The sequence below is a fragment of the Mytilus trossulus genome, chromosome 7 (genome assembly GCF_036588685.1).
Source record: "Mytilus trossulus isolate FHL-02 chromosome 7, PNRI_Mtr1.1.1.hap1, whole genome shotgun sequence".
In the NCBI taxonomy this organism is placed as follows: domain Eukaryota; kingdom Metazoa; phylum Mollusca; class Bivalvia; order Mytilida; family Mytilidae; genus Mytilus; species Mytilus trossulus.
Window position 1 is genome coordinate 66,542,099 of NC_086379.1, and position 24,225 is coordinate 66,566,323.

The 24,225-nt window shown below is 32.0% G+C and overlaps 1 protein-coding gene across 1 annotated transcript; it reads left to right on the forward strand.

The window, feature by feature from the left end:
- Nucleotides 1-16,748: 16,748 nt before the first annotated feature.
- Nucleotides 16,749-24,023, forward strand: LOC134725622 (large ribosomal subunit protein mL62-like). The gene is made up of 6 exons (XM_063589580.1): nucleotides 16,749-16,914; nucleotides 18,589-18,637; nucleotides 19,261-19,320; nucleotides 21,592-21,674; nucleotides 23,239-23,408; nucleotides 23,892-24,023. The coding sequence occupies exons 1-6, from the start codon at nucleotides 16,774-16,776 to the stop codon at nucleotides 23,968-23,970; spliced, it is 582 nt and encodes a 193-aa protein (XP_063445650.1). The 5' UTR covers nucleotides 16,749-16,773; the 3' UTR covers nucleotides 23,971-24,023.
- Nucleotides 24,024-24,225: the final 202 nt, after the last annotated feature.

Genomic DNA, 24,225 nt, shown 5'->3' on the forward strand with positions numbered 1-24,225 from the left:
AGGCAGTTTTTTAATAGGACTCCTAACGAAAAGACATGACACATTAACCAACCGAAATCATAGTTGAAACATCAAAATTTAATACATGAATGTTAAATGTACAAAATACCGGGACAAGTCATATAGCAATGCAAATTCTATACTCGGTATAACAGTCATTCTCGGGCATAGGAAGAATTGAAGACCCCGATGATACAATTTCAACATCAATTTAAAAAATAATACACAATGGTCTTAAAATATATATTTTAGGTTCTGACGTTGTTTATCATCTCAATAACGTGTTAAAGTATGATTTTATTTATCTACACATACCATCATTGTGTTACTGTTCCATACTTCGTTTGACATGTTTTGTTGTTGTTTTTTTTTTAAATTGATTAAAATTATAATATAATTTTGAATGATGTTACCCTATTTTTGACATAATTATCTATTATGTCTGTTTGTTTTGTTCACACATCGTTGTCAGTATAATGGAATTTTATGCGACTGTCATACTAGTGAGAGTTTTAGCTGCTATAAAACCAATTTTAATCCCCCGTTTTCTGCATAAGAAATTGCATGTACTAAGTCAGAATATAACAGTTATTATCTATTCGTTTGATATATACAATGTATGAGCTTTTGATTTTGCCATTTGCTTAGGAACTTTTCATATGGATTTTTCCGCAGAGTTTGGTATTTAAGTTATTTAACGTTTTTTTAAAAGATAAAAAAAAAAGCACCTGGCGGAATTCTTTAATTTCACTTACAAATATTTTGATGAATTCTATAACTGAATAACCCATATTTCAGTCAGTAATTACCTCTCATGTTTCCCAGTGAAAAAAATATGAATCCATGGAAATTTCAAGAAATCTTTGTCCGTAAAAAAGCACATGAGACAAATGTAAAAATTGATTGATTTGAAAGGTATATCATTATCTGGTAAAGATGAAGCCAATTGAGTATCATTATTATTTAAAAGGTCTGCTAGAAGTTTCTTAAAAACTGCCTTATGCACACAATTGTAAAGAAGAGCAGTCACAATGATTGATATATGCCTTTGTTCTCTTTTGTCAAATTGTTTCTTTTAAAATTGTAACACCGTGAAAACTGCTGTACACATAGCTTGACTATTCTATTTTTATGTCTGTTTTGTTCACGCATCATTGTAAATACATTTATAACATAATTTGATGAGACTGTCGTACAAGTGAGAAGTTTAGCGCTATAAAACCAGGTTCAACCAACCTTTTTTACATTTTAAAATGCATACTGAACTAGTATATATTTGTTAAGGGGCCAGCTGAAGGACGCCTCCGGTTGCGGGAATTTTTCGCTACATTGAAGACCTGTTGGTGACCTTCTGCTGTTGTTTTTTTCTACGGTCGGGTTGTTGTGTCTTTGACACATTTCCCATTTCCATTCTCAATTTTATGTACCAAGTCAGGAATATGACAGTTGTTGTCCATTCGGTTTTTGTGTGTGTTTGTCATGTGATATTTTGCTATGTGATCAGAAACTTTCAAATTGAATTTTCCTCGGAGTTCAGTATTTTCACAAAAAGATAATATTCTTTCATTTTCTATTCTAATTTTGTTTTAAGTTGTAGATAAACTAGTGCTTATGATTTCTGGTATAAGAGAACCCATCTAAAATAATTCTATTTTTGTGTCATTTACATGTACCGACTTATAAAATTAATAAAGGAGAAGGTCCGATAAGACCCATTTTTGGCCCCAAAATATAGCAGTTTTACAAAATTGTTAAAATTAAAACTTTTAGATATTTATTGGGAATTGTTATACTACTGCTACATAAATATGGGCTGTTTTTGACAATACATTCCACATTTATCGGGTACAAGCATCATTTAGTCATGCTAAAGTACTTAAATCTTCAAAATTTTAGAATTTTAGTTAAGTTTTAGACGGTTTCCGTCTTTAAAAATGAAAGTGGCCGCATTTGTGTTCATTCTTCATATGTAAGTTGTATTTGATGATAATACATAACATATATAGAGTTTGAGGATAAACACGGATGCGGCCACTTTTATTTTTGACGAAAAAAACATCTGAAAAGTGACATTTTTGGCATATCTTATAGATTTTTCATATTTAAGCTTGAATCGGAGTGTTTTGATGAGTAATTCAGTTAAAAAGTGGTCCAAAATCTTTCAGCAGATGAACCTGAAATTTGAGGCCAAAATCGGTCCTTACCGGACCTACTCCTTTTCTGTTTACAAAACTTTGAATTTATCGAAAAACTTTGATTTTCTTATCCCAGGAATAGATAACCTTAGTCGTATTGGCACAACTTTTTTGGAATTTTGGACCCTCAATGCTCTTCAACTTCGTACTTGTTTGGCTTTATAAATAATTTTTTATAAGAGCGTCATTAAGGAGTCTCATGTACACGAAACGCGCGTCTGGCGTACTAGGTTATACTCCTGGTACCTTTGATAACTATTTACATCACTGGGTCGATGCAACTGCTGGTGGACGTTTCGTCCCCGAGGGTATCACCAGCCCAGTAGTCAGCACTCGGTGTTGACAAGAATATCAATTATGTGGTCATTTTTATAATTTACAAACTCGCTTATGTTTCTCAAACTGGCAAGGAATTATATTCCTCTATACAAATAAAACCAAAAGTTAGAGAAAACTTTTAACAGACCTAATTACATATCATTCTAACAAAAAATATTTATAATATTTTGTTTATTCTGAAATTTGATCACATTCAATTGACAAAATTTCATAAAATTTAATATAATTGTTGGTTTTTACTAACTAATCAGCATAACAAAAAATGTGTGTTTGTAAATGTTGAAAGTTTTAAATATAATCAAAACTAATGATATAAAACATTCATAACATATCTGCAGTGGTCTGATATATGATATAAGAACTAGAATTTAAATACCTAACAGGACCATATATAACCGATTTACTCACGAAAAGATAATTATATTCGTGTATTGCACTGTCAAGGCGTATATAATAATATCGGTTAAGGTAACCAAACAAAAATCAGTCAAAACGTAAAAATAGAAAGAATTTTGTTTGGAATTTGAATATAAGTGTATTAAAAAAATTAAAAGGTTTTCAATGATAAAACATAGTTTATATATGTAAAGATGATATATAAGTTAAGTCTGTTAGTTATTTGGGCGGGAATGAACTTGAATTGCTACATGTTTTTATAATTTCTGATTTTGATTACTCGCCCTTTATACTTGCATATATTATTTTGAATTGGACCACCCTATTCATTTCTCAGTAAAATTAGCATACTTTTGAAGAAATATGATTTTACTTTTGTGATTATCATTTATCTCCTCCTTCTTCTTTTGTCTTTATATTACTGTCTCATTTTGATTTATTCATTCCAATATTCTCTATTATGTAAATCACATCTATTCGTTCAGATAAACGTGTGTATTATGAACACTTTTAAATATCAACAATATCTGTATTGTGTAACAAATATATATTTTTATATGCGATCATGCCGAAAATAAAGTCTTTAAACTGTACCTGGATCATTCGGGACACCAGTGATCACCAGTGAGGTTCTTGTTGCGTTTTAAGTTCGACTAAAAATGAAGGCTATTAATATTGTCCTGCTTTTTACATTAATTTATCTTGTGGATTCAGATAATTGTGGAATAACGTCTCGATCAGGGAGTGTTATATGTGACTGTCAATCACAGTATAGAAAACTCATACCAGATCACTGTCCGAAAAACACAACTGATTTATTATTGGCGAACAATAACCTGGGTATCTTGCGTGGGCTAGCCTTCGCAAAATATACAAAGCTTAGACAACTAGATGTTTCAAACTGTAGTATAACTGATATCGAAAAATCAGCATTTGGAAATATGGAATTTCTAGAATCATTGAATTTATTCTTTAATCCAATGCAGAGGTTTCAAACGAACGTACTAGCATCTACTGGTGGATTACGATATCTTTCAGTTTCACATAATTTACTCTCTACTTATCCAAAAGATTCATGGTCGGATTTGTTAAATCTAACAACAGTGATAACAAATGGTGGACTATCCAATGGGACATTTGCTCCCGTTTTTTCGGCAATGAAAAGATTGAACTATTTCCGGCATTCCTGGGATTATGGTAAACGTATTTTATACAATGATACGTTTAAGTCTTTTAAAAATATATCTTTAAAAACGTTGCAGTTGTCTGGAAAGTTACGCAGGATTGAAAAAAATACCTTTCTGCCGTTAAGAGTCCTTTCAAGCCTTCTTTTTTCAGATATGAACACTTTGATTTTATCAAATACATTGCAGTCTTTTCATGTCTTTAATGATCGACATATGGAAGTCATATATCTAGCCACCGTCTTTTATAATTATGGTGAGTATATTATTACGCCTGAACTATTCCAGTATATCGGAAACATATGCCTGAAATATTTATCTTTAAGAGGTAATCAATTGAAATTGATAGACGGTTCTGCCATACAGAAAATGAAATACAAAAACTGTTTGGAAAACTTAGACTTGGCGCAAAATGACTTTGATATTCATCAAATGATGACTATAACCTATTACACCTTGTTTTCAAATCTGAAGAGAATAGACTTATTTCAATTTGATGGAAACAGACACGTCAAAATGGTTCCTGACCACCGAGCTAAATTTGATAACCAAAGTAACTATCGTAGATCAGATTTCAGTTTAAGCTTGCCAAGTTCTCTGGAATTTATAAATGCATCATTTATAGGCGACCAGAACGGACATTCACCAAACAGTATAACCTTCACTGGAATAAAGCATATGAAGATGTTTGATTTAGCGTCTACAACATTAGAAAACTGCAACTTCACTATAAAAGGACTCGAAAATGTTAGGGTACTGAATGTATCAGACTTTAAATGTCATGTTTTGAATTATACATTTCTTCGTTCATGCGTGAATCTACAACAACTAATAATGCATAGCTCTTCTTTGGGAACTGGACTTGAAAATGACCATCAAGGTGTGTTCCTTAAAGATCTAAAAAGTTTACAGCAAATAGACTTTGCAAGAAATGAGTTTAAATCGCAATTCTCAAAATTAGCATTTCAAAGTCAGCTACAAAGTTTGCAATTTTTAATATTGGAAGGAAACATGTTTACAATTATGCCGATCAATTTGGCTGATTTTAAGCAACTTAGTTTTCTAGATATCCGAAACAATAAAATATCGTATCTGACCAATAAAGAAACTAATGATATTGAACGAGCTTATACAAAGTTGAAAGGAACTTTAACAATAATGTTAGAAGAAAATCCATTTGTTTGCAATTGTGATTCCTTAAATTTCGTGAAATGGTTGTTCAACACAAGAGTGAAACTTGACAGACATGGGAATTATTCGTGTCTTTTCTATGACGGAAGTTTTACAACGACATACGAAGTTTACAAAAAGAAGCAAGATGTTGAAAATCATTGTTCCACCACGATCCACAGAAGGTGGATGATTATTTCAATCTCTTTATTTGTGGTCATAATAGCCCTTGGAACAGTTACTGGGTTTCGATACAGAAACAATTTAAGAACATTTTGCTTGGAAAGAGTTATACAGCCATGTCGGTCAGATTATCAGAAAATTGAATGACGTTAGAAAATAACTGCAAAGGTATTAGATAAAATCCGTACTGGTCAACATATTTATTTTGTTTTTAAAAACGTTTAAATTATAATGTACTTTTCATTGGAATTGAAAAATATAAAGAGCCAACTGGCGCCACATATGAAAAGAAGTCATATTTTTTTTTCATGCCCGCATCATGTATACATAATTAGTTACATAGTGTGCTAATGACCTAATACGGTATATATGGGATCAAAAAAATCCATATGGGGTGAGAACGAAGCTCTAATCCCCATATGGAATTTATTGACCCCATATATACAGTATTACGTCACTGGCACAATATGTAACGAGTTTATCTTACCGACTATCTTAATGTGTGAGATTTAGACTAGTGGCCTATCAAAATTCAATATCGCTAGCATTAAGAAACTACTTCCATCAGCCCTAAAAATTAGATCCCAACAATAAACAACTTGTTTGGTTTAAATGTATTTTATGTATTTCAATCTTCACTATCAATTTCTTTGTCTGTTGAAGCCTTTAAATTTTTTCTCAGTATCGGTTTGCAATTGTTACTACTCGGCCATTCTCGCTATGCAGTACATTTCTTCGTGTAACCAGAAAGGCCGAGTAGTTACGATTGTATCGGTTTGTTTTTATAAAGGGACGTAACACCACTACCAGCCGTGTTTAAAATAAGCCCCGCCTCCCTACTAACCTGATATGGAAAATACACGGTCTCCACGCGGGGGCTTTAAACCAATCATATTCCTAGAAATTTATAGGAGGTAAGATAAATAACAAATCACTAAACTTTATATTCTCAATTAAAGGTGTCATACCACCAATTAAAAGTCCCTATCTGTTCAACCAAATTTTACAATTTTCACAGCTTTCTAAATATTTTACCTTAAGTTTAACTTCACACAAACCAGGTATATTCTGAATCCTACATGTATCAGCTTTCTACATGCCAATTTTCAACAGGTGTTTAAAATCATATAAAAAAGAAAAGGTGTTCCGAATAGAGGTACCACTAAAAATAACCCCTGGTTTTCTGGAAATCTTAAATTAGTATACTATGGAGTGCATTAATCCTCAATTTTGAATGCAAACTCATAAACAAGTAAATCTTAGCTCAAAATGGTCTTAATATATTTCTCTTTCACCAAAAGTTTCATTTCTGCCAATTTGTCGGTTAGTTTAAGTAAAAAATGACATCAAATGCACTATTTTTTGTCCGAGTAGGCCTACTTTCACATACGTTCTAAATTTGAGGGAGTAATTGGTGGTATGACACCTAAAGAATCAAATTCTATCAAATGTTCTCAAACTACTTTACTAGTACTAGTTAACTTTTTGAAAAGTGAAAATATAGTTGGAGATTTGTAACATAGGACAGTTATATTAATATGTGACAGTATGAAAACTGACTAACTTAGGATAGAAAAATAAATATGTGTCGGTGTCAGGACCGAGTACTGACATGATTAATTTGTGATTAGTTTTAAACTGCCGACAATCACTTGTGAAATTCCAGACTTGAGTTATGTACTTTTAATATAGATCGCATTGCTCTACTATTATACTATTAGGACAATGACGACTTCTAATTATGTGATTAACATACGAAAGCATATGACAAAGTTAAACGGGCAACACTCTCTAATGAAATGTCTAACTTGGGACAGGAGCATACATATGGGACAGTATTCGACTCCCAGTGACAATTATACAGGGGCGGATCCAGCCATTATAAAAAGGGGGATCCTAACCCAGGACAAATGGAGGGTTCCAACTAGACTACATGTCCCCTATTCAAATGCATTGATCTTCCAAAAAAGATGGTCCAACCCCCGGACCCCTCCCTAGATCCGCCACTGATTATAGATGAAATTTCTTACTTGGGACAGTTTTATAAATATGTGGCAGTGTTAAGGCAGCAACAATGATGATATGTCTAGACATATTCACACCTATGGAAAAGTGTTCAACTTACAGTGAGTTACAATCAGTCTGACACTTGGTTATGGTCCTTGACAAATTTTAGATATTGCAAAATCTTATTCGTCTAAGGCATACAAACTTTCTGAGATTATAGTTCAGGAACCTATACTTAATAAATATTAATATTATACTAGGTTATAAAACACAATATAAAAGTGTCAAGTAAAATTATATTATTTAAACCTACAAAATGAGAAGATCACGCTTAGACAGTGACTATGAGTAACGCATGTGAAAATGCGGACTCGCTTATAACGGAACAAAATAATTAAAAGTCGATCTCTCTTATTATATGTTATGATATAACGTTATTCTCATCTTTCACAATATGTTATAACGGAACGCCAATTAACAAAACAAACCCAACAAAAACACATAGTCAACAGTAGTTTACCGATGTTCTTTCTGAAGTAAGTAACAACAACTGAGGTTCACAAGCATGAACTCATCTGGACGGAGATAGGGTGTATTGAAAGTCTCTGCTGCTACTGTTGTATCAGCACTATGCGGAGTAACACCTAGTTAAAATTCCAAAATCGGACATTATTGGTAAGATGAGATATTAGTCTACTCTAAAGATCGAAAAATATACACAAAAAACACATGCCGCTACTGAGTTGAGACACTGACATATCGTATCGGTCAACCATATATAGCCGGGATTGTGATATATTAAAATGTGGGAAAATCGCAAACAAAGCATTGAATTTTTCAAAAAAACTAATATGTTCTTATCACAGGAATATATTACCTTAGCCGTATTTGGAACAACCTATTGGAAGTTTGGATCCTCAATGCTCTTTAACTTTGTACTTTTTTGGCTTTATAACTATTTTGATTTGAGCGTCACTGATGAGTCTAACGTAGCTTCTGTCGTATTTGTTTTACTATTTACAGTGTTTTTGTTGGCGTTTATTTTTTTTTTACTATTTACAGTGATTTTACTTTAATATGGCTCAATTTGCTTTTTTTTTATCTTTATGTCTGTGATAAGTTGTGCTCTTGTGCTCTTATGTTTTTTTATTTGCTGTTGTTTGTTTGTATAGTGCATGTGTGCATGTGATTCGATTGCAAAAGATCATTTAAGATCATGTTTCTATTTGTTTTGAATGTGTGCGTCGACTTTGCTAAAATTCACTTACTTAACATTCTCAAACAATGTTTCAAAATTACATGACAGTGGCGGATCCAGAACTTTTAATAAGGGGAGCCCGCTCCAGTCATGCTTCGGTGATTCCCTTTATACTCAACAACAACAAAAATCACGAAAGGATGGCTATTTTTGTACAGTTGAATATGCCGAAATTGAAACAATTAAATTGCATTTGAATCATTTCTGAAAACCATCTAGGTCCTTGTTGCATATTTGGTTAGGCAAAAAAAATGAAAGCTCTAAATATTGTGCTGCTTTTTGAATCAGTTTACCTTGTTGACTTAGATAACTGTGAAATCAAGATTCGAGAGGGAAGAGTTACTCTGTGATGAGTATTCTTGCGTTGGATTGTGTTGTATTTCTGTCACGTAGTGTTGTAATTTTTATAGCGATGTTTTTATAACATTGTCATATGAGTGAGAGATTAGCCTGACCATAAAAACAGTTTAAAGCCGGCATTTTTTTTAAAAATATACTGTACCACGCTAAAGCCAATAATATGGCATTTGTTATCAAATGGTTCGTTTTAACATATTTTGGCGTTAGTTTTTGTTGAACTTTGGATTCTATTGTTCCTTTTTTTCCCTCTCATAGTTAATGCGTTTTCCTAGGTTCAAGTTTGTAACCCGGATTAATTTTTCTCTTAATCGATTTATGACTTTTGAACTACTGTGTACTGCTGTTGTCTTTGTTCGTGCACGGTTGACTAACAATAACCTTGGTATACTGCCTGTGCACGCCTTCGGTAAATATACAAAGCTTCAACACCTAGATGTTTCTAAATGTAGCATAACTTCTATCGAAAAATTCGCTTTAGAAAATTGGGTAATTTATTCTTGAATCCAATGCAGATATTTCGAAGTAGAGTGTTTGCATCTATTGATGGATTAAGATATCTATCCATTCCACATCAGTTACCCTCAACATATGCAGATGATTTATGCTCAGATTTGGTGAACCTACCAAGGTCGTGACAAATGGTGAAATATCGAATGGAATATGTGCTCCAAAGTCTTCGATTTAAAACGATTGGACTATTACCAGCATTTCTGGGATTACGAAAAACACATTTCACACAATGATAAGATTAAAAGATGGGATTAAGTCTTTCAAAATATTTCGTTAAAGACCTTACAGTTGTCCGGAAATATACTCAGTATTGAAAAGGGTATTTTCTGGCGTTGAGATTACTTTCTAGCCTTCTTTTTAAAGATGTAAAAACTCTGATTTTGTTAAATAAATTGCAGTCGTTTTACGCCTTTACCTTACTTGGTATAAAAACAAAAATATAAGACAATATGGCAATATTTAATAGCTTGGTACTCCCAAGCTAAATAAATCCAATTACATACATGCCCCCAATCTTATGACAAGCATTGAAGTAATATAAAGTCCCAAATCCATGAAGAGGGGAAAATTAACGTGGTAAATGGGTACTGAAGGTAGAGATTGCTTTCAACCGGTTATCCATTTCACCGAGAAAAACAATCACTTGACCAATAACCTAACAATTTTATGTCATCGTCTGAAAGGCCCACTTTGCTACCCCATATCGCCGCGCCTCGGCGAAAGAATGGCCTCCATAACTAAGGTGGTCCAACTTCATTAGTTGTAATGTAAAACGAAAGGCATTCAGGAAAACTGTATATGACAAACATGAAGTATATAATGAAACTAGAGGCTCTCAAGAGCCTGTGTCGCTCACCTTGGTCTATGTGCATATTAAACAATGGACACAGATAAATTCACGATAAAATTGTGTTTTGGTGATCATGATGTGTTTGTAGATCTTACTTTACTGGACATTCTTCTTGATACAATTATCTCTATCTATAATGAACTTGGCCCAATAATAACACTGAAAAATATATTCTAAAAATTTACAAAATTTTATGAAAATTGTTAAAAACTGACTATAAAATGCAATTACTCCTTAAGGGATAAACTGACAATTTTGGCCATGTTGACTTATTTGTAGATCTTACTTTGCTGAACATTTGTACTGTTTACAGTTTATCTCCATCTATTATAATATTCGAGATATAACCAAACACAGCAAAATTTCCTTAAAATTACTAATTCTGGGTCAACAGGTTGTCTGTTTTGTCTGAAAATTTCAGGGCAGATGCATCTTGACCTGATAAACAATGTATGCCCTGTCAGATTAGCTCTCAATGCTTTGGTTTCAGAGATATATGCCAAAATCTACATTTCGCCCGTTTGAACTATTTTTAGCCATGGCGACCATCTTGGTTGGATGGCAGGGTCACCCACACATTTTTCAAACTAGATACCCAATTGATGATTGTGGGCAAGTTTGGTTAGATTTGGCCCAGTAGTTTCAGAGAAGATTTTTTAAAAGAATAGTAAAATTTTAGAAAAATTGACTCTAAATGGCAATAACTCCTTAATGGGTCAACTGACCATTTTGGTCATGTTGACCTATTTGTAGATATTACTTTGCTGAACATTATTGCTGTTTATAGTTTATCTCTATATATAATAATATTCAAGATAATAAGCAAAACTGCAAAATTTCCTTAAAATTACCAATTCAGAGGCAGCAACCCAACAACGGGTTGTCCGATTTGTTTGAAAATTTAAGGGCAGATAGAATTTGACACACCTGTTGCAGAAGGCTGTTGTTAGGACGATGGTTCAGCGGCAGTCCCTCGGGGAGTGTCAAAGCAGACCTGTGTATTGTTCGCAAACTTTCTTTCTACTTCTCTATTTGCTGGCGTAAATGAGCCTTCCCACTCTCAACTTGCAGTTCTTTCAATTATTTTTCGAGTTCACCGGCTTGTTTCCATTTCAGAATAAACATGTGCAGTGTCCAATTACAGATTCGCCGTTCCACCGTTCTCCTGGTCAAGTTCCTCCAATGATTCTTGGAAGTCATCATCAGATTCGTTCGAATCCAATTTCTTCTGTTTACCGCATCTCAGACTCTCGATAATGTCTCTTAACTTTCAGCATTCTGTCCCTCGGCCATAAAAAGAAAGCGTCAGCCGTGAGCAAGTTACTGAGAAAGCATGGTCCAAACTGAAACGAGGCTGGGTATTTGGGGTCTGCAAGACCAAGCGGGAGCGCGCCAAATTTAAACCTTCGTGCTAAAAAACAAATTTATAAATAAATTGAACTTTAAAGACCATAATGTGAATATAACAGATCTATACTATTACGTTTGATCTATTACAATATTTGGAAATATATACTAAACCCCTAACGGGACGGATTGTGCCTGATGTTCATATGATGAAATCATAATCTTTCAGTCAGTTTAATTGAAATCTGGAGCTGGCATGTCAGTTAACTGCGAGTAGTCTGTTGTTATTTATGTATTATTGTCATTTTGTTTATTTTCTTTGGTTATATCTTCTGACATCAGACTCGGACTTCTCTTGAACTGAATTTTAATGTGCGTATTGTTATGCGTTTACTTTTCTACATTGGTTAGAGGTATAGGGGAAGGGTTGAGATCTCACAAACATGTTTAACCCCGCAGCATTTTCGCGCCTGTCCCAAGTCAGGAGCCTCTGGCCTTTGTTAGTCTTGTATTATTTTAATTTTAGTTTCTTGTGTACACGTTGGAAATTAGTATGGCGTTCATCATCACTGAACTAGTATATATTTGTTTAGGGGCCAGCTGAAGGACGCCTCCGGGTGCGGGAATTTCTCGCTACATTGAAAACCTGTTGGTAACCTTCTGCTGTTGTTTTTTTTTTTGTTGGTCGGGTTGTTGTCTCTTTGACACATTCCCCATTTCCATTCTCAATTTTATTTGAAACAAATTAAAATTGATTGATGGGTTTGCCAAACAGAAAACTTAATAAAAAATTGGTTGGAAAACCATGTCAGATTTGAGGAGAAATGACTTTGATACCCGGTCGCCAAATACTGAGTATCTTTTAGTGCATTGTTAAATAATAGACTAAATAAACATATGAATTCCAAATATAACCACTCACAGTTTGGATTTCGAGAGAATCATAGAACTTCTGATAGCTTATTTATTCTTAAATCTATTATAAATAAATACCTTCATAAAAATAAAAAGAAAATATACATTTGCTTCATAGACTTTAAAAAAGCCTTTGACTCTCTTTGACGGCTAGGAATAATGTATAAATTGTGTAAACTAGGAGTTGGTAAACACATCTTTAACATAATTAAAGCACAATTCGATCATACTCTTGGTTCTTTCAAACATAAGAACTCAGAGTCTAAACATTTTATTATAGATAAAGGTGTAAGACAAGGAGATTCTTTTAAGCTCCACTTTATTTAATATTTTTATTAATGACTTAAGTCAGATATTTGAAAAGCCAAACTCTACCCCTGTAAAACTTATAAATTCAGACATAGGAAGTCTTCTATTTGCAGATGACTTAATCATATTATCAGAGAGCGAAAACGGTCTGCAAAACAGTTTAAATAATCTCTCTGAGTATTGTGATAAATGGCAATTAACAGTTAATACAAAAAAAATCTAAAACCATGATACTACAAAATAACCCTAGTAAAATAAATAAACCCTTTTTGAAATTTAAAGGAAAATACCTTGAAAAAGTATATGAATATAAATACCTTGGATGTGTTATAACATCTAATGGCAGTCTAACTAGTTGTAGTTCAGATCTTGCAAAAAAAAGCAAGAAAAGTTTTATTTGCTATTAACTCTTACTCATCAGGCTTTGGACAACTTCCTGTGAGAGTGTCTTGCAACCTTTTTGAAACTTTGGTCAAACCTATTTTAACATATAATAGTGAAATATGCTATATGGACACTTATATTCAATTTTATAGAGCTAAACTCCGAGCTAACAAAAATAGAAATCTAGCTGTTAGAAATGAACTAGGACTTTTGCCATTAGAAACTTTCATAAAAACCCAAACTATGATGTACCTATCTAGATTAAATAATGAAAATCTAAACCCACTTCTTAATGAAGCCTTTAAATTAACTAAAAGTTTAGATACCAAGGGAACATACTCTTGGTATACTTTTGCAAAAAATGTGTCACAAGATGTATATATTGACATTAAACTTATTGAGGAAACTAAAACTTTAAAACAGACTAAAATGTTAAAACCCCAATTAAAAAAAAGTTATATCAACTATTATCAAACTCTTATTAATGATAAAATAAATAACTTAAATGAAAATAATAAAATATATCTATATAAATTTCTTAAATCTAATATAAATAACCAAATGCAATACTACCTATCACACCCAAGTAAAGAGACAAGAAAAATGTTAACCAAATTTAGAATAAGCGATCATTGTCTCTTCATAGAAACTGGACGATATACCAAAATACGACGAAATGAAAGAAAATGTAAAATATGTAATATCTTAGACGATGAATTTCATTTTTTCTTCAACTGTAAAATAAATAAAAATATAAGAGAAATCTTTCTAAAATATTATATACAAAAATATGTAAATTTTAATACACTTAATTTAACTGATAAACTCGTGATAATACTTAATCCATCAACACCAAATGATGTAAAAGCAGTTGTTTCTTTTAATAAAGAGTCATTAGATCTGAGGAAAGGAGAACAGTAACTGTTTTTATCATATTTCTTATAATATTGTCGAGTTTTCATTATGTTTCATTATGTTTGTTTGTCAATGTATTTGCCACAACCAAAATTGTTTTTTGTATGTTTTGCAAATAAAGATATTATTATTGATTTGTGTATTTTGTTTTAACACTTTTTAAATCTGACGAGAATTGAATTATATCAATTTGACGGGAACCGAAATGTAAAAATAGACAATAATCATTACAAAAAATAGGACAAACATGCGGGGCGCCGAATTGGACTCTTGTGGTTTTGTACTCAAAATTCAATTTTGTCCGGACAAAAGTGACTTTTGTTCAACAAAAATGAGTTCAGTTTGACAAAATGTGTAACATACTACAAATTAAAAATTTTGTCATACAAAATTATCTTTCAGTGGACAAAAGTCACTTTTGTCATGACAAAATTCATTTTTGTTAAACAGACTTGACTTCTGTTGCCTAATTTGAAAATTAGGGGACAATAGTCAATTTTGTATGCAAATTAGTTTAGTTTGGATTCTGTGAACTAATTTTTATACAAAATCGACTTTTGTTACACAAAATTGACTTTTGTGAGCCAGAATCGACAAAAACAAGATTCAATTTTATTAATTTTGTCGTTACAAAAATGAATTTTGTCGTCATAAAATTGAATTTTGTCATCACAAAATTGACTTTTGTAAGACAAAATTGAATTTTAAGTGACAAAATTGAGACAAAATTCTTTTTTGTCAATTTTGTCTCACAAAAGTGAATTTTGTTGTCACAAAAATGAATTTTGTCGCAAAAAATCGACTTTTGTGAGACAAAATTGACAAAATTGAATTTTGTCTCACAAAAGTCAATTTTGTCTAAAAAACTCAATTTTGTCTCTAACAATTGACTTTAGTGTTTTAATTTCCATATCAGGTAACAAAACTCAATTTTGTATACAAATAAGTTTATATTTGCATACCTTTTTGACAAAATTGACTCTTGTCATGACAAAAATGAATTTTGTAATGACAAACAAAATCGAATTTTGTCTTCAAAAATGAATTTTGTCATCACAAAATTGAAGTTTTCATAGAACAAGTCTGTATCACTTAGTTTTGTAAGTCAAAAATGATTTTGTTGTGACAGAATTGAATTTTGTACAAAATCACAAGAGTCCCATTCGGCGCCCCGTAAAACAAATGTATTTTCTTTTAAATTGGCAACCGAATTAACTACTAAGTAAATGAGAGAATTTTCTATTTACGCTTATATATAAGCTTTTCTGAATTTGTACGTGTATAGGAGGTTATGGGCGGACAGTCAAGTCTTATATTAAAAGATATAACACATATGAACATGTTTGATCTAACCTGGGAACAGTATATATATGTTCCTGATCTAACTGACAACTTCACAATAAAAAGGATTCGAAAAATTCAAATACTGTGTGTAACTGATTCAAGAAATGTGCCGCGTGTTCAAAATTTAGTATCGCTTGTTATTTTGAAATCGTCACTGAATCATGAATGAGAATCAATTTATTGGTTACAGGATAGACATGCATTTTTCGTATGCTGATTGAGTTTGGTTCGTTTATTTTATTTTGTTACCTCTTCTGACATCGGACTCGGACTTCTCTTAAACTGAGTTTTACTGTGCGTAATGTTGTGCGTTTTTTTCTACATTGGCTAGATGTATAGGGGGAGGGTTGAGATATAAAAAAAAGTGTTCAACCCCGCCGCACTTTTGCGCCTGTCCCAAGTCAGGAGTCTCTGTCTTTTGTAAGTCTTGTGTGACTTTTAATTTTAGTTTCATGGGGGAAAAATTCGGAGTTTAGGATGACGTCCATTATCACTGAACTAGTATATTTGTTCAGGGGCCAGCTGGAAAGACGCTGACCGGCCGGAGCGGGAGTTTGAACTCATGTTCTCCCTTCATTGAAGTCCCATTGGTGGTCTTTTGATGTTTTATGCTCTATGGTCGGGTTATTGTCTCTTTGATTCATTCCCCATTTCAATTCTCAATTAATTGTGTTAAAAGGTCGCATTGAATTATAAAAGCTTGAAACTGTTGTTTTTCGTGTGTTATAGTAGTCTCATCTAACAGTATAGTTAATATGTATTGTCAGTTTATTGTCTTAATTTTGTATGCCATAACCATTTAATGGAAATGTGTTTGTGCGAATAAATCGATTGTCTATTGTCTATTCGTCTAGGTTGTCTATATATGTTCCTGGTTCAATCAATGTATTTTTCTTTATTATATCTGATTGTAAACAGTTACATTTTCATCGCCTCCATAAAAATGAAAACCACAACTTAACAAAATATGGCCAAACTGGTAGTAAGGCTGATGAGACTGTGGCAGATAAGGCAGTGTGGCATAAGTGATAAACCCGGAATTTTGTCGTCGTTTCCGACTTCGTGTTTTATTACATATTCATTTGACATTTCCGGTAATTGAAAGTCATGGCACTTCGAGTTTTTTGTAACAAATGTTTAATTAATTCGTCGTTCAAGCAATTGACAAGTTATCAACGCCATGGTTTTAAGAGCATATACAGCATAGACAAAATCTACCCAAATAGCAATCCTGATATTTTAAAAGAGGTGATTTCCAAGTTTCAAAAATTATGATGTCTTGAAATTTTTTTGTTATTTTTACTTTTATTCCTATTTACTTCATCATTACTTTTGGATATTTGAGGAAATATTTTGAACAATATTGAGCAAGATATTTTGAAAAATTATTTGCAAGCATTTCAAGTTGTCAGTGACGTACGTCTGACGGCTGTTTTGCCAGACAAGCTGGGGTCGTGGTAGTCCAAATAATTATGACATCTTGAAAATGAAAGGCTATTATATTTTTGCGTCAAAGAAAAAAAATATAGTAGCCTTTCAAGACGTCATAATTATTTGGACTAGGGCTGTGGGACATCAGAGCTCGTCCCATATCAAAAAGTGGATATTTGCCCACCCAAAATAGATGCGCTACTTCATCGCTTCTGGAGCAGACTGGGGGCCTTGGAATTTTATAAATTGGGCATCAATATTTTGGGTGGGCAAATATCCACTTTTTGATACGGGAAGAGCTCTGATGTCCCATGGCCCCAGATTGTCTGGCAAATTAGCCCTCGGATGTCAGAGTAAACTATCAGTGACGATTCAGTTTTAAAATTGGGTCTCAAGCATAATTTCTTAAAGTTCAGACACTTCTGACTTTTCAGTCTCGTTGAAATCTCATTCTTAAATTATTTCCAAAACATATGATAGAAGTGGAAAATATCAATGAATTTTAAAAATATTATAATCAAACATAACTCTGTGAAAAAATTGTGTATTTACCATGAACGGTTTTTGAATAATCCAGTTTTCAAATTTTACGACGATTCAAGTCAGTATTTTTAGTCAGAATTTTGAGAAAATGGGTGAGGGATACAAAAAATGATTTTACAAGAATAATATACATCCCATCTCATTTTGGTCTTTTCAAATTTCTTAGATATGTATTTTTTCAATCATTTATAACAAAAAAGTTGAATTAATATGCATTTTGTTCTTTAAAATGAGAAAAATCATAAAAATACAAAATTGGCAGTATGGTAAATTTTACACAAAAAAGCATCAAAATATGATAAAACTTTCTTATATTAACACCTACCTATAGTTTTTGTAAGTTAAATTTATTCAGATTGGTCCACTTCATCTTTATGGAAAGTATGGAAAAAAGTTTAATTGTGGAACTTTGATTTTTTTCACGATAATAGCCCAAAAATAGGTAAAAATCGATGAAAAGTGAGAAAATCATCAAAATTGGGCATTTTCAAAGGGCCGTAGCAAAAAAAGAAGCACACCACCATATGATTTTTTCTTCACCAATTGTTTTTTTACAGTCTTATAAACCTAAAAATCAGGTTAAGAAAAAAAGTTTAATTCTAGAAATTTTTGGCTCCTCAGAGGTGTACATCCTTAAGTCATCTTGTTACTATATATTGTCAGAAAATATGAATGACAGAAAGACTCTCTTTGGGGTATACTTCTTCTGTCATACATTCATGACATATATATGTTCAAGTTTGAAGTTTTAATTGTATTGTATGTGAATTTTTTTTTGTGGTTTCAGTGTAATTTCAGAGCAATACATGTAAATGTAAAATAGAATTTTTTAAATTAGATATTTATTAAATTTTTCTTATAACATGATGACTTTTTTTTAAACATGTATAACCTGTTCTCATTTAACAGACATCTGAATTCATATTAATCGTTATTCTTTGTTTTTAGAACAGATTAGAGACAGCAAAGCCTGGTTTTACAGGATTCATCCCAGTTGGTACGTTAACTTGGTTTTTAACACAGGATTCAGTAATCACCTTCTTATAGTGTCAGTAATCATTACCAGCAATAATCTGGCTTATATAAGAAATAGGGGGGAGCACATTAAAGCATTAGTTTGCAATTTTTTAGTCCTTTCTGTAGTTAAATTCTGTAAAGATTTGCAGTGGTCCATTGTACATGGGTGTAAGCTCATTCATGTATATTGTCATAATGTGTGATTATGAATGCATGGTCAAAGCGTTGTGGTCATGTGAGCCAGGTCAACAGAGGTGTAGTCATGATCATAACAGTAATAAATATATTGGATACTTAAATTTACTCCTTATTTACCAAGTCATTCTGGAGTAGTGGAGAGTCAGTACCAGATATTGTTATTTTCAATTGCTTTGTTGTGAGGTATAAATGTTTGAACAGTATTTGATACATTTGATTTCAAGTAAAGGTTTATAACAGCTTATTATTACAACCTATAAAATAGACAGACAATTATGGCTTTCAAAGACATATTTGTTGAAACCTTGTATGCATTTTAAAATTTATTTTTAAATTATACTCAATAATTATAACTTTTGGAATAGATATATACCTGGTTTGCTAAAATCTTTTTTTTTAATTCAGAAAAATTAGAGATAAAAAGTTCCAGAGGAAGTGGACCTGGAGGCCAAAGTGTTAACAAATGTAAGTATTTAAAAAAACAATAGACCTTTTTCATATTACCGACTTTTGATTCAGTGGTTTATACTTTTTTGACAGGTTACCTACTTTGCAGTGGTAGGACATCTTGGTACTCAGTCAGATAAGATCAAAGTAACAAAGTAAAATAAAACATATAATGGATACAATTTATGTGGAAAACTAGCTGCCGTTTATTTTATTAACACAACAAAATTATCAGAAAAACAAATAAAGTTCTCCTAAAAACTGCACAGATTATATTTTTGATTGATCTTTTGCTCTTACATGACAGAGAATCAATTCCTCAGAAAAAATAACCTGTTGAAAAATTATACTGTGGAGTCAAAATTTAGATAATATGAAAATAGTCAATTAACACTATGGAGTCATTGACAAAAAAACTTGGAAACTTAAGATTTGCTATAAATCTATCAAAATTTCTTAAAGAGTTTTAATTATACTTGTAACCCTTTAGTTATATAGAATGATTATATTTCATGTATTTATAACATATTTTTTCTAATATCATCTTGAAAGCAACACTGGGTATAAGTGAAGAAACATGCTGACCTTCATTTCACTTGAACTCGCTGGAACAACTGTTTATTCTTCTTTAAGTAATATCAATATAACATATTATTGCCGGGGAGTGATTGCCCCAAAGATTAAAGCTAAAAGCCCAGTCAGGGAAACCTCATTTTCCCTAGATGTCCTGTGAATGAAAAAGTTCCTGTAGATGTTAGAATTCCCAAAAAAGAAGTCAATGTCATATCTGTTTGATGACATGTTGTTATTTCTAGTCAGTTAATAGTTATGATTCTTGCCAATATGTTTTATTATCTTGTATGATAAGATTTATCCATGCAAACCTGTTTTTAGCTCACCTGACCTGAAAGGTCAAGTGAGCTTTTCCCATCACTTGGCGTCCGTCGTCCTGCGTCCGTCGTCTGTCGTCCGTCGTCCGTAAACTTTTACAAAAATCTTCTCCTCTGAAACTACTGGGCCAAATTTAATCAAACTTGGTCACAATCATCCTTGGGGTATCTAGTTTAAAAAATGTGTCCGGTGACCTGGTCATCCAACCAAGATGGCCGCCATGGCTAAAAATAGAACATAGGGGTAAAATACAGTTTTTAGCTTATAACTCGAAAACCAAAGCATTTAGAGCAAATTTGACATGGGGTTAAATTATTGTTCAGGTCAAGATCTATCTGCCCTGAAATTTTCAGATGAATCTGATAACTCGTTGTTGGGTTGCTGCCCCTGAATTGGTTATTTTAAGGAAATTTTGTAGTTTTTGGTTATTATCTTGAATACTTTTATAGATAGAGATAAACTGTAAACAGCAATAATGTTCAGCAAAGAAAGACCTACAAATATGTCAACATGACCAAAATTGTCGGATGACCCCTTAAGGAGTTATTGCCCTTTATAGTCAATTTTTAACCACTTTTCGTCATTTTTTGTAACTTGTACAAAAATCTTCTTCTCTGAAACTACATGACCAAATTTAACTAAACTTGGCCACAATTATCATTGTGGTATATAGTTTTAAAAATGTGTCCGATGACCCCGCCTACCAAAGAAAATGGCCGACATGGCTAAAATTAGAACAGTGTTAAAATGCAGTTTTTGAATTATTTCTTTGAAACTAAGACATTAAGGGTAAATCTTTCAAGATTTACATGTTCATTAGAATAAGATCTATTCCCTCACAAATTTTCAGATGATTCTGACAACTCATTGTTGGGTTGCTGCCCTAAAATTGGTAATTTTAGGGAAATTTTGCAGTTTTTGGTTATTATCTTGAATACTATTATAGATAGAGATAAACTGTAAACAGCAATAATGTTCATCAAAATAAAATCTACAAATAAGTCAACATGATCAAAATTGTTAGAGGACCCCTTAAGGAGTTATTGCCCTTTATAGTCAATATTGAACAACTTTTCGTCATTTTTGTAACTTGTACAAAAATTTCTTTTCTTAAACTATGGGCCATTTTTAACCAAACTTGGCCACAATCATAACTAGGGTATCTTTTAAAAAAAAGTGTCTAATGACCCAACCTACCAACCAAGGAGACCGACATCAGTAAACAGTAACAGGTGAGCGACACAGGCTCTTGAGAGCCTCTAGTTTAACTTACATTAATGTGAAACTGATATACATGTACTTTTTCATAATAATAATATTAATTTGAAAATTAAATATAAAGCTGCAAATTTTGTATACAATGTTATTGATTGAGGAATATTTTGATATTTATTACAGCAAATAATAAAGTAGAAATCAGATTCCATGTTGCCTCAGCTGATTGGATACCAGACAACCTTAAAGACAAATTTCTTGAGCAGGTAAAATAATTTCTACACATACATGTATATATATCAAAATACATAAAACCAATAGAAAAGGACAGACAGTATAATCATTTTTCCTTTGATGTATCCATCATAAGAATATAAGGCTACAATTAAAAGGAAGCAAACAAAAGACTATAACATAAACATGTACACAGCTTCTAACATAAACATGCACACAGCTATAACATAAACATGTACACAGCCAAACAGAATCTGTATAGTAGATAAATCTGCCAATTATGCAAAAAATAAATTTAATGAAAGTTTTAATGGTAGCATTTTCCTCAATTCCTCCTCCCATATTGTTATCTTGGATATGAGCTATGGGTTGTATTAAAGCTGAGTCATAATTCAGGGTTCTCACTAAGGCTAGTTCATGAGTTCTGGACTCCCCATTTTCAAAACTGGTGATTCCACAGATGCATCAAGATTGAAATATTTTGTATAAACTGAACACAGTTAAACACAAATATCATCATTTTATTGCAAAAGTTTGAAAGTGATCTGAATTTAATGTCATTTCATTGCTTTGTTAGGAAATGGAGACTAAAATATTATACAAATACAGCCTTTGTATGAGGTCGATACAAGGATGTATTGACCTGAAAGAAGTATATTGACTGAGGACGAAGTCCGAGGTCGATATACTTCTTTGGGTCGATATATCCTGTATTGACCTCATACAAAGGCTATATTTGTTATATTATTAATTTCCGACATATTTGTATGAAAATCGTCATTTAGGATTATTGGAATTGTATAGATATTACATTGTCTTCTTGACAGTAACAACATATTAGTTGTTATTTCATTTCCTTTTTTTTTTTTTTTTTTTTTACATCTTATGTATTTAAAGATTTTTTGTCAAATAATCGATGACAGATATCATGTGTTATAAAACGTTAAACAATATCTTGAAATTCAGTACATGACATCACAAAGTATATCGGTTTTTAGAAATTCTAAAAATAACCGTGCGATATGCTTTTTGCTGGTCAATATGCTTTTTGCTATCCGCCGTTTTTTCTCTACCTTCGAAAATATAGTTTAACATGTGACTATCTTTAAACGAATCAAATTTGTTAAAATATACGAATTAATAATATTACATTATATTGCAATAAAATATTTTCTTCTTTCTGTTGGACTCATCATGGCTAAAAATGTCCCTAGACTCGCCTTCAAAAATCCTTATCGAGAACCTGTCACATTTTCTCATATGTGGTTATTTTTTGGTTACAAAGCGAGGTTAACTTTGACATAAATTTGCATAATTCAAAATCCGTTGTCAAAAAAGCTTTTTCTATTTGATTGCTCTTAGTAAGAAAGTTGAAATCTAATCCTTAGGTATCTATGATTTACCAGTCTTACACTATTTCCAGTATAAGAACCAGAAGATGGTAGTATGATTGCCAATTATACAACTTTTCACCAGAGTCCAATTGACATGATGAATGTAAAGCATTGTTTATTAAGAAATACCACAATCTGACTTATTTGTTGAATTATTAAGTTCAAGTTGCGAGGTTAGGTAATTTTTTCTTTTTTTTTTCAGGAAAAAAACAGAATTAATAAAGAAGGATATTTTATAACAATGTCTCATAAAACACGTAAACATATATTAAATCAGAGTGATTGTATAAATAAACTTAGAACAGCTATATATGAATGTATGATTGAAAGAGAACCTCCATCAGAAGAGCATTTAGAGAAACTGAATAAAAGGTTAGTGCCAGTTTCTAAAAACTTTTGCCATAAGTTAATTATTTTTTTGTTTTCTTAATGTTTTAAAATTGTTGTTTTCTCAGTTCCTTGTTTATCAATAATATAATCATCTAAATTGCTGACCTCAGATTTTGTGGATTCCTGATGACTTTTACAAAATTTCAGTAAGAGTTACTTTGAATACCTACTGTACATAACAATACTCTATATCGTATCAATGAGTTCATGGATTAACAAGACAAATATTTATATACAGCACACATACCATTGACACTGATAATAACAGCTCTTCAAACATTCATTTACTTGGTACACCTTATGGCCACTTTCTAAAGGTCAAATGATAAATTCACTTTTAACGGATAAAAAGATGAAAAGAAGGGTTAAATTGTCATTTACATATAACAACTTAAACTACTTATGAGTTACAGTTTATGAGTTCATGTAATCTTTTCTAATACTTCAAATTTCTTACTTTTGTAGGCTAGCAAAACAACAAAGAGAAAGATTACGCGAGAAAAGGAGTCATTCTTTGAAGAAACAGGACAGAAAAACTTTATGATATTTTTCTAGTTGTTGATATTATGTAAATAAAAATAAAAGTGTATAAAGTTCCATGAATTATATGTTATTGTTAAGAAAACTACAAACAAACAGATAATCAAACTGTGGGGTATAGATGTGTTCACAAAATATCAGTTTCACCAGCCTTATACTTCACTTTATCCAGCACAGATGTTATAATATATTTTCTGTATTTTTATGGCCCACCTACGATAGTTAGTGGATATTATGTTTGCTGAATTGTGTGTCTGTC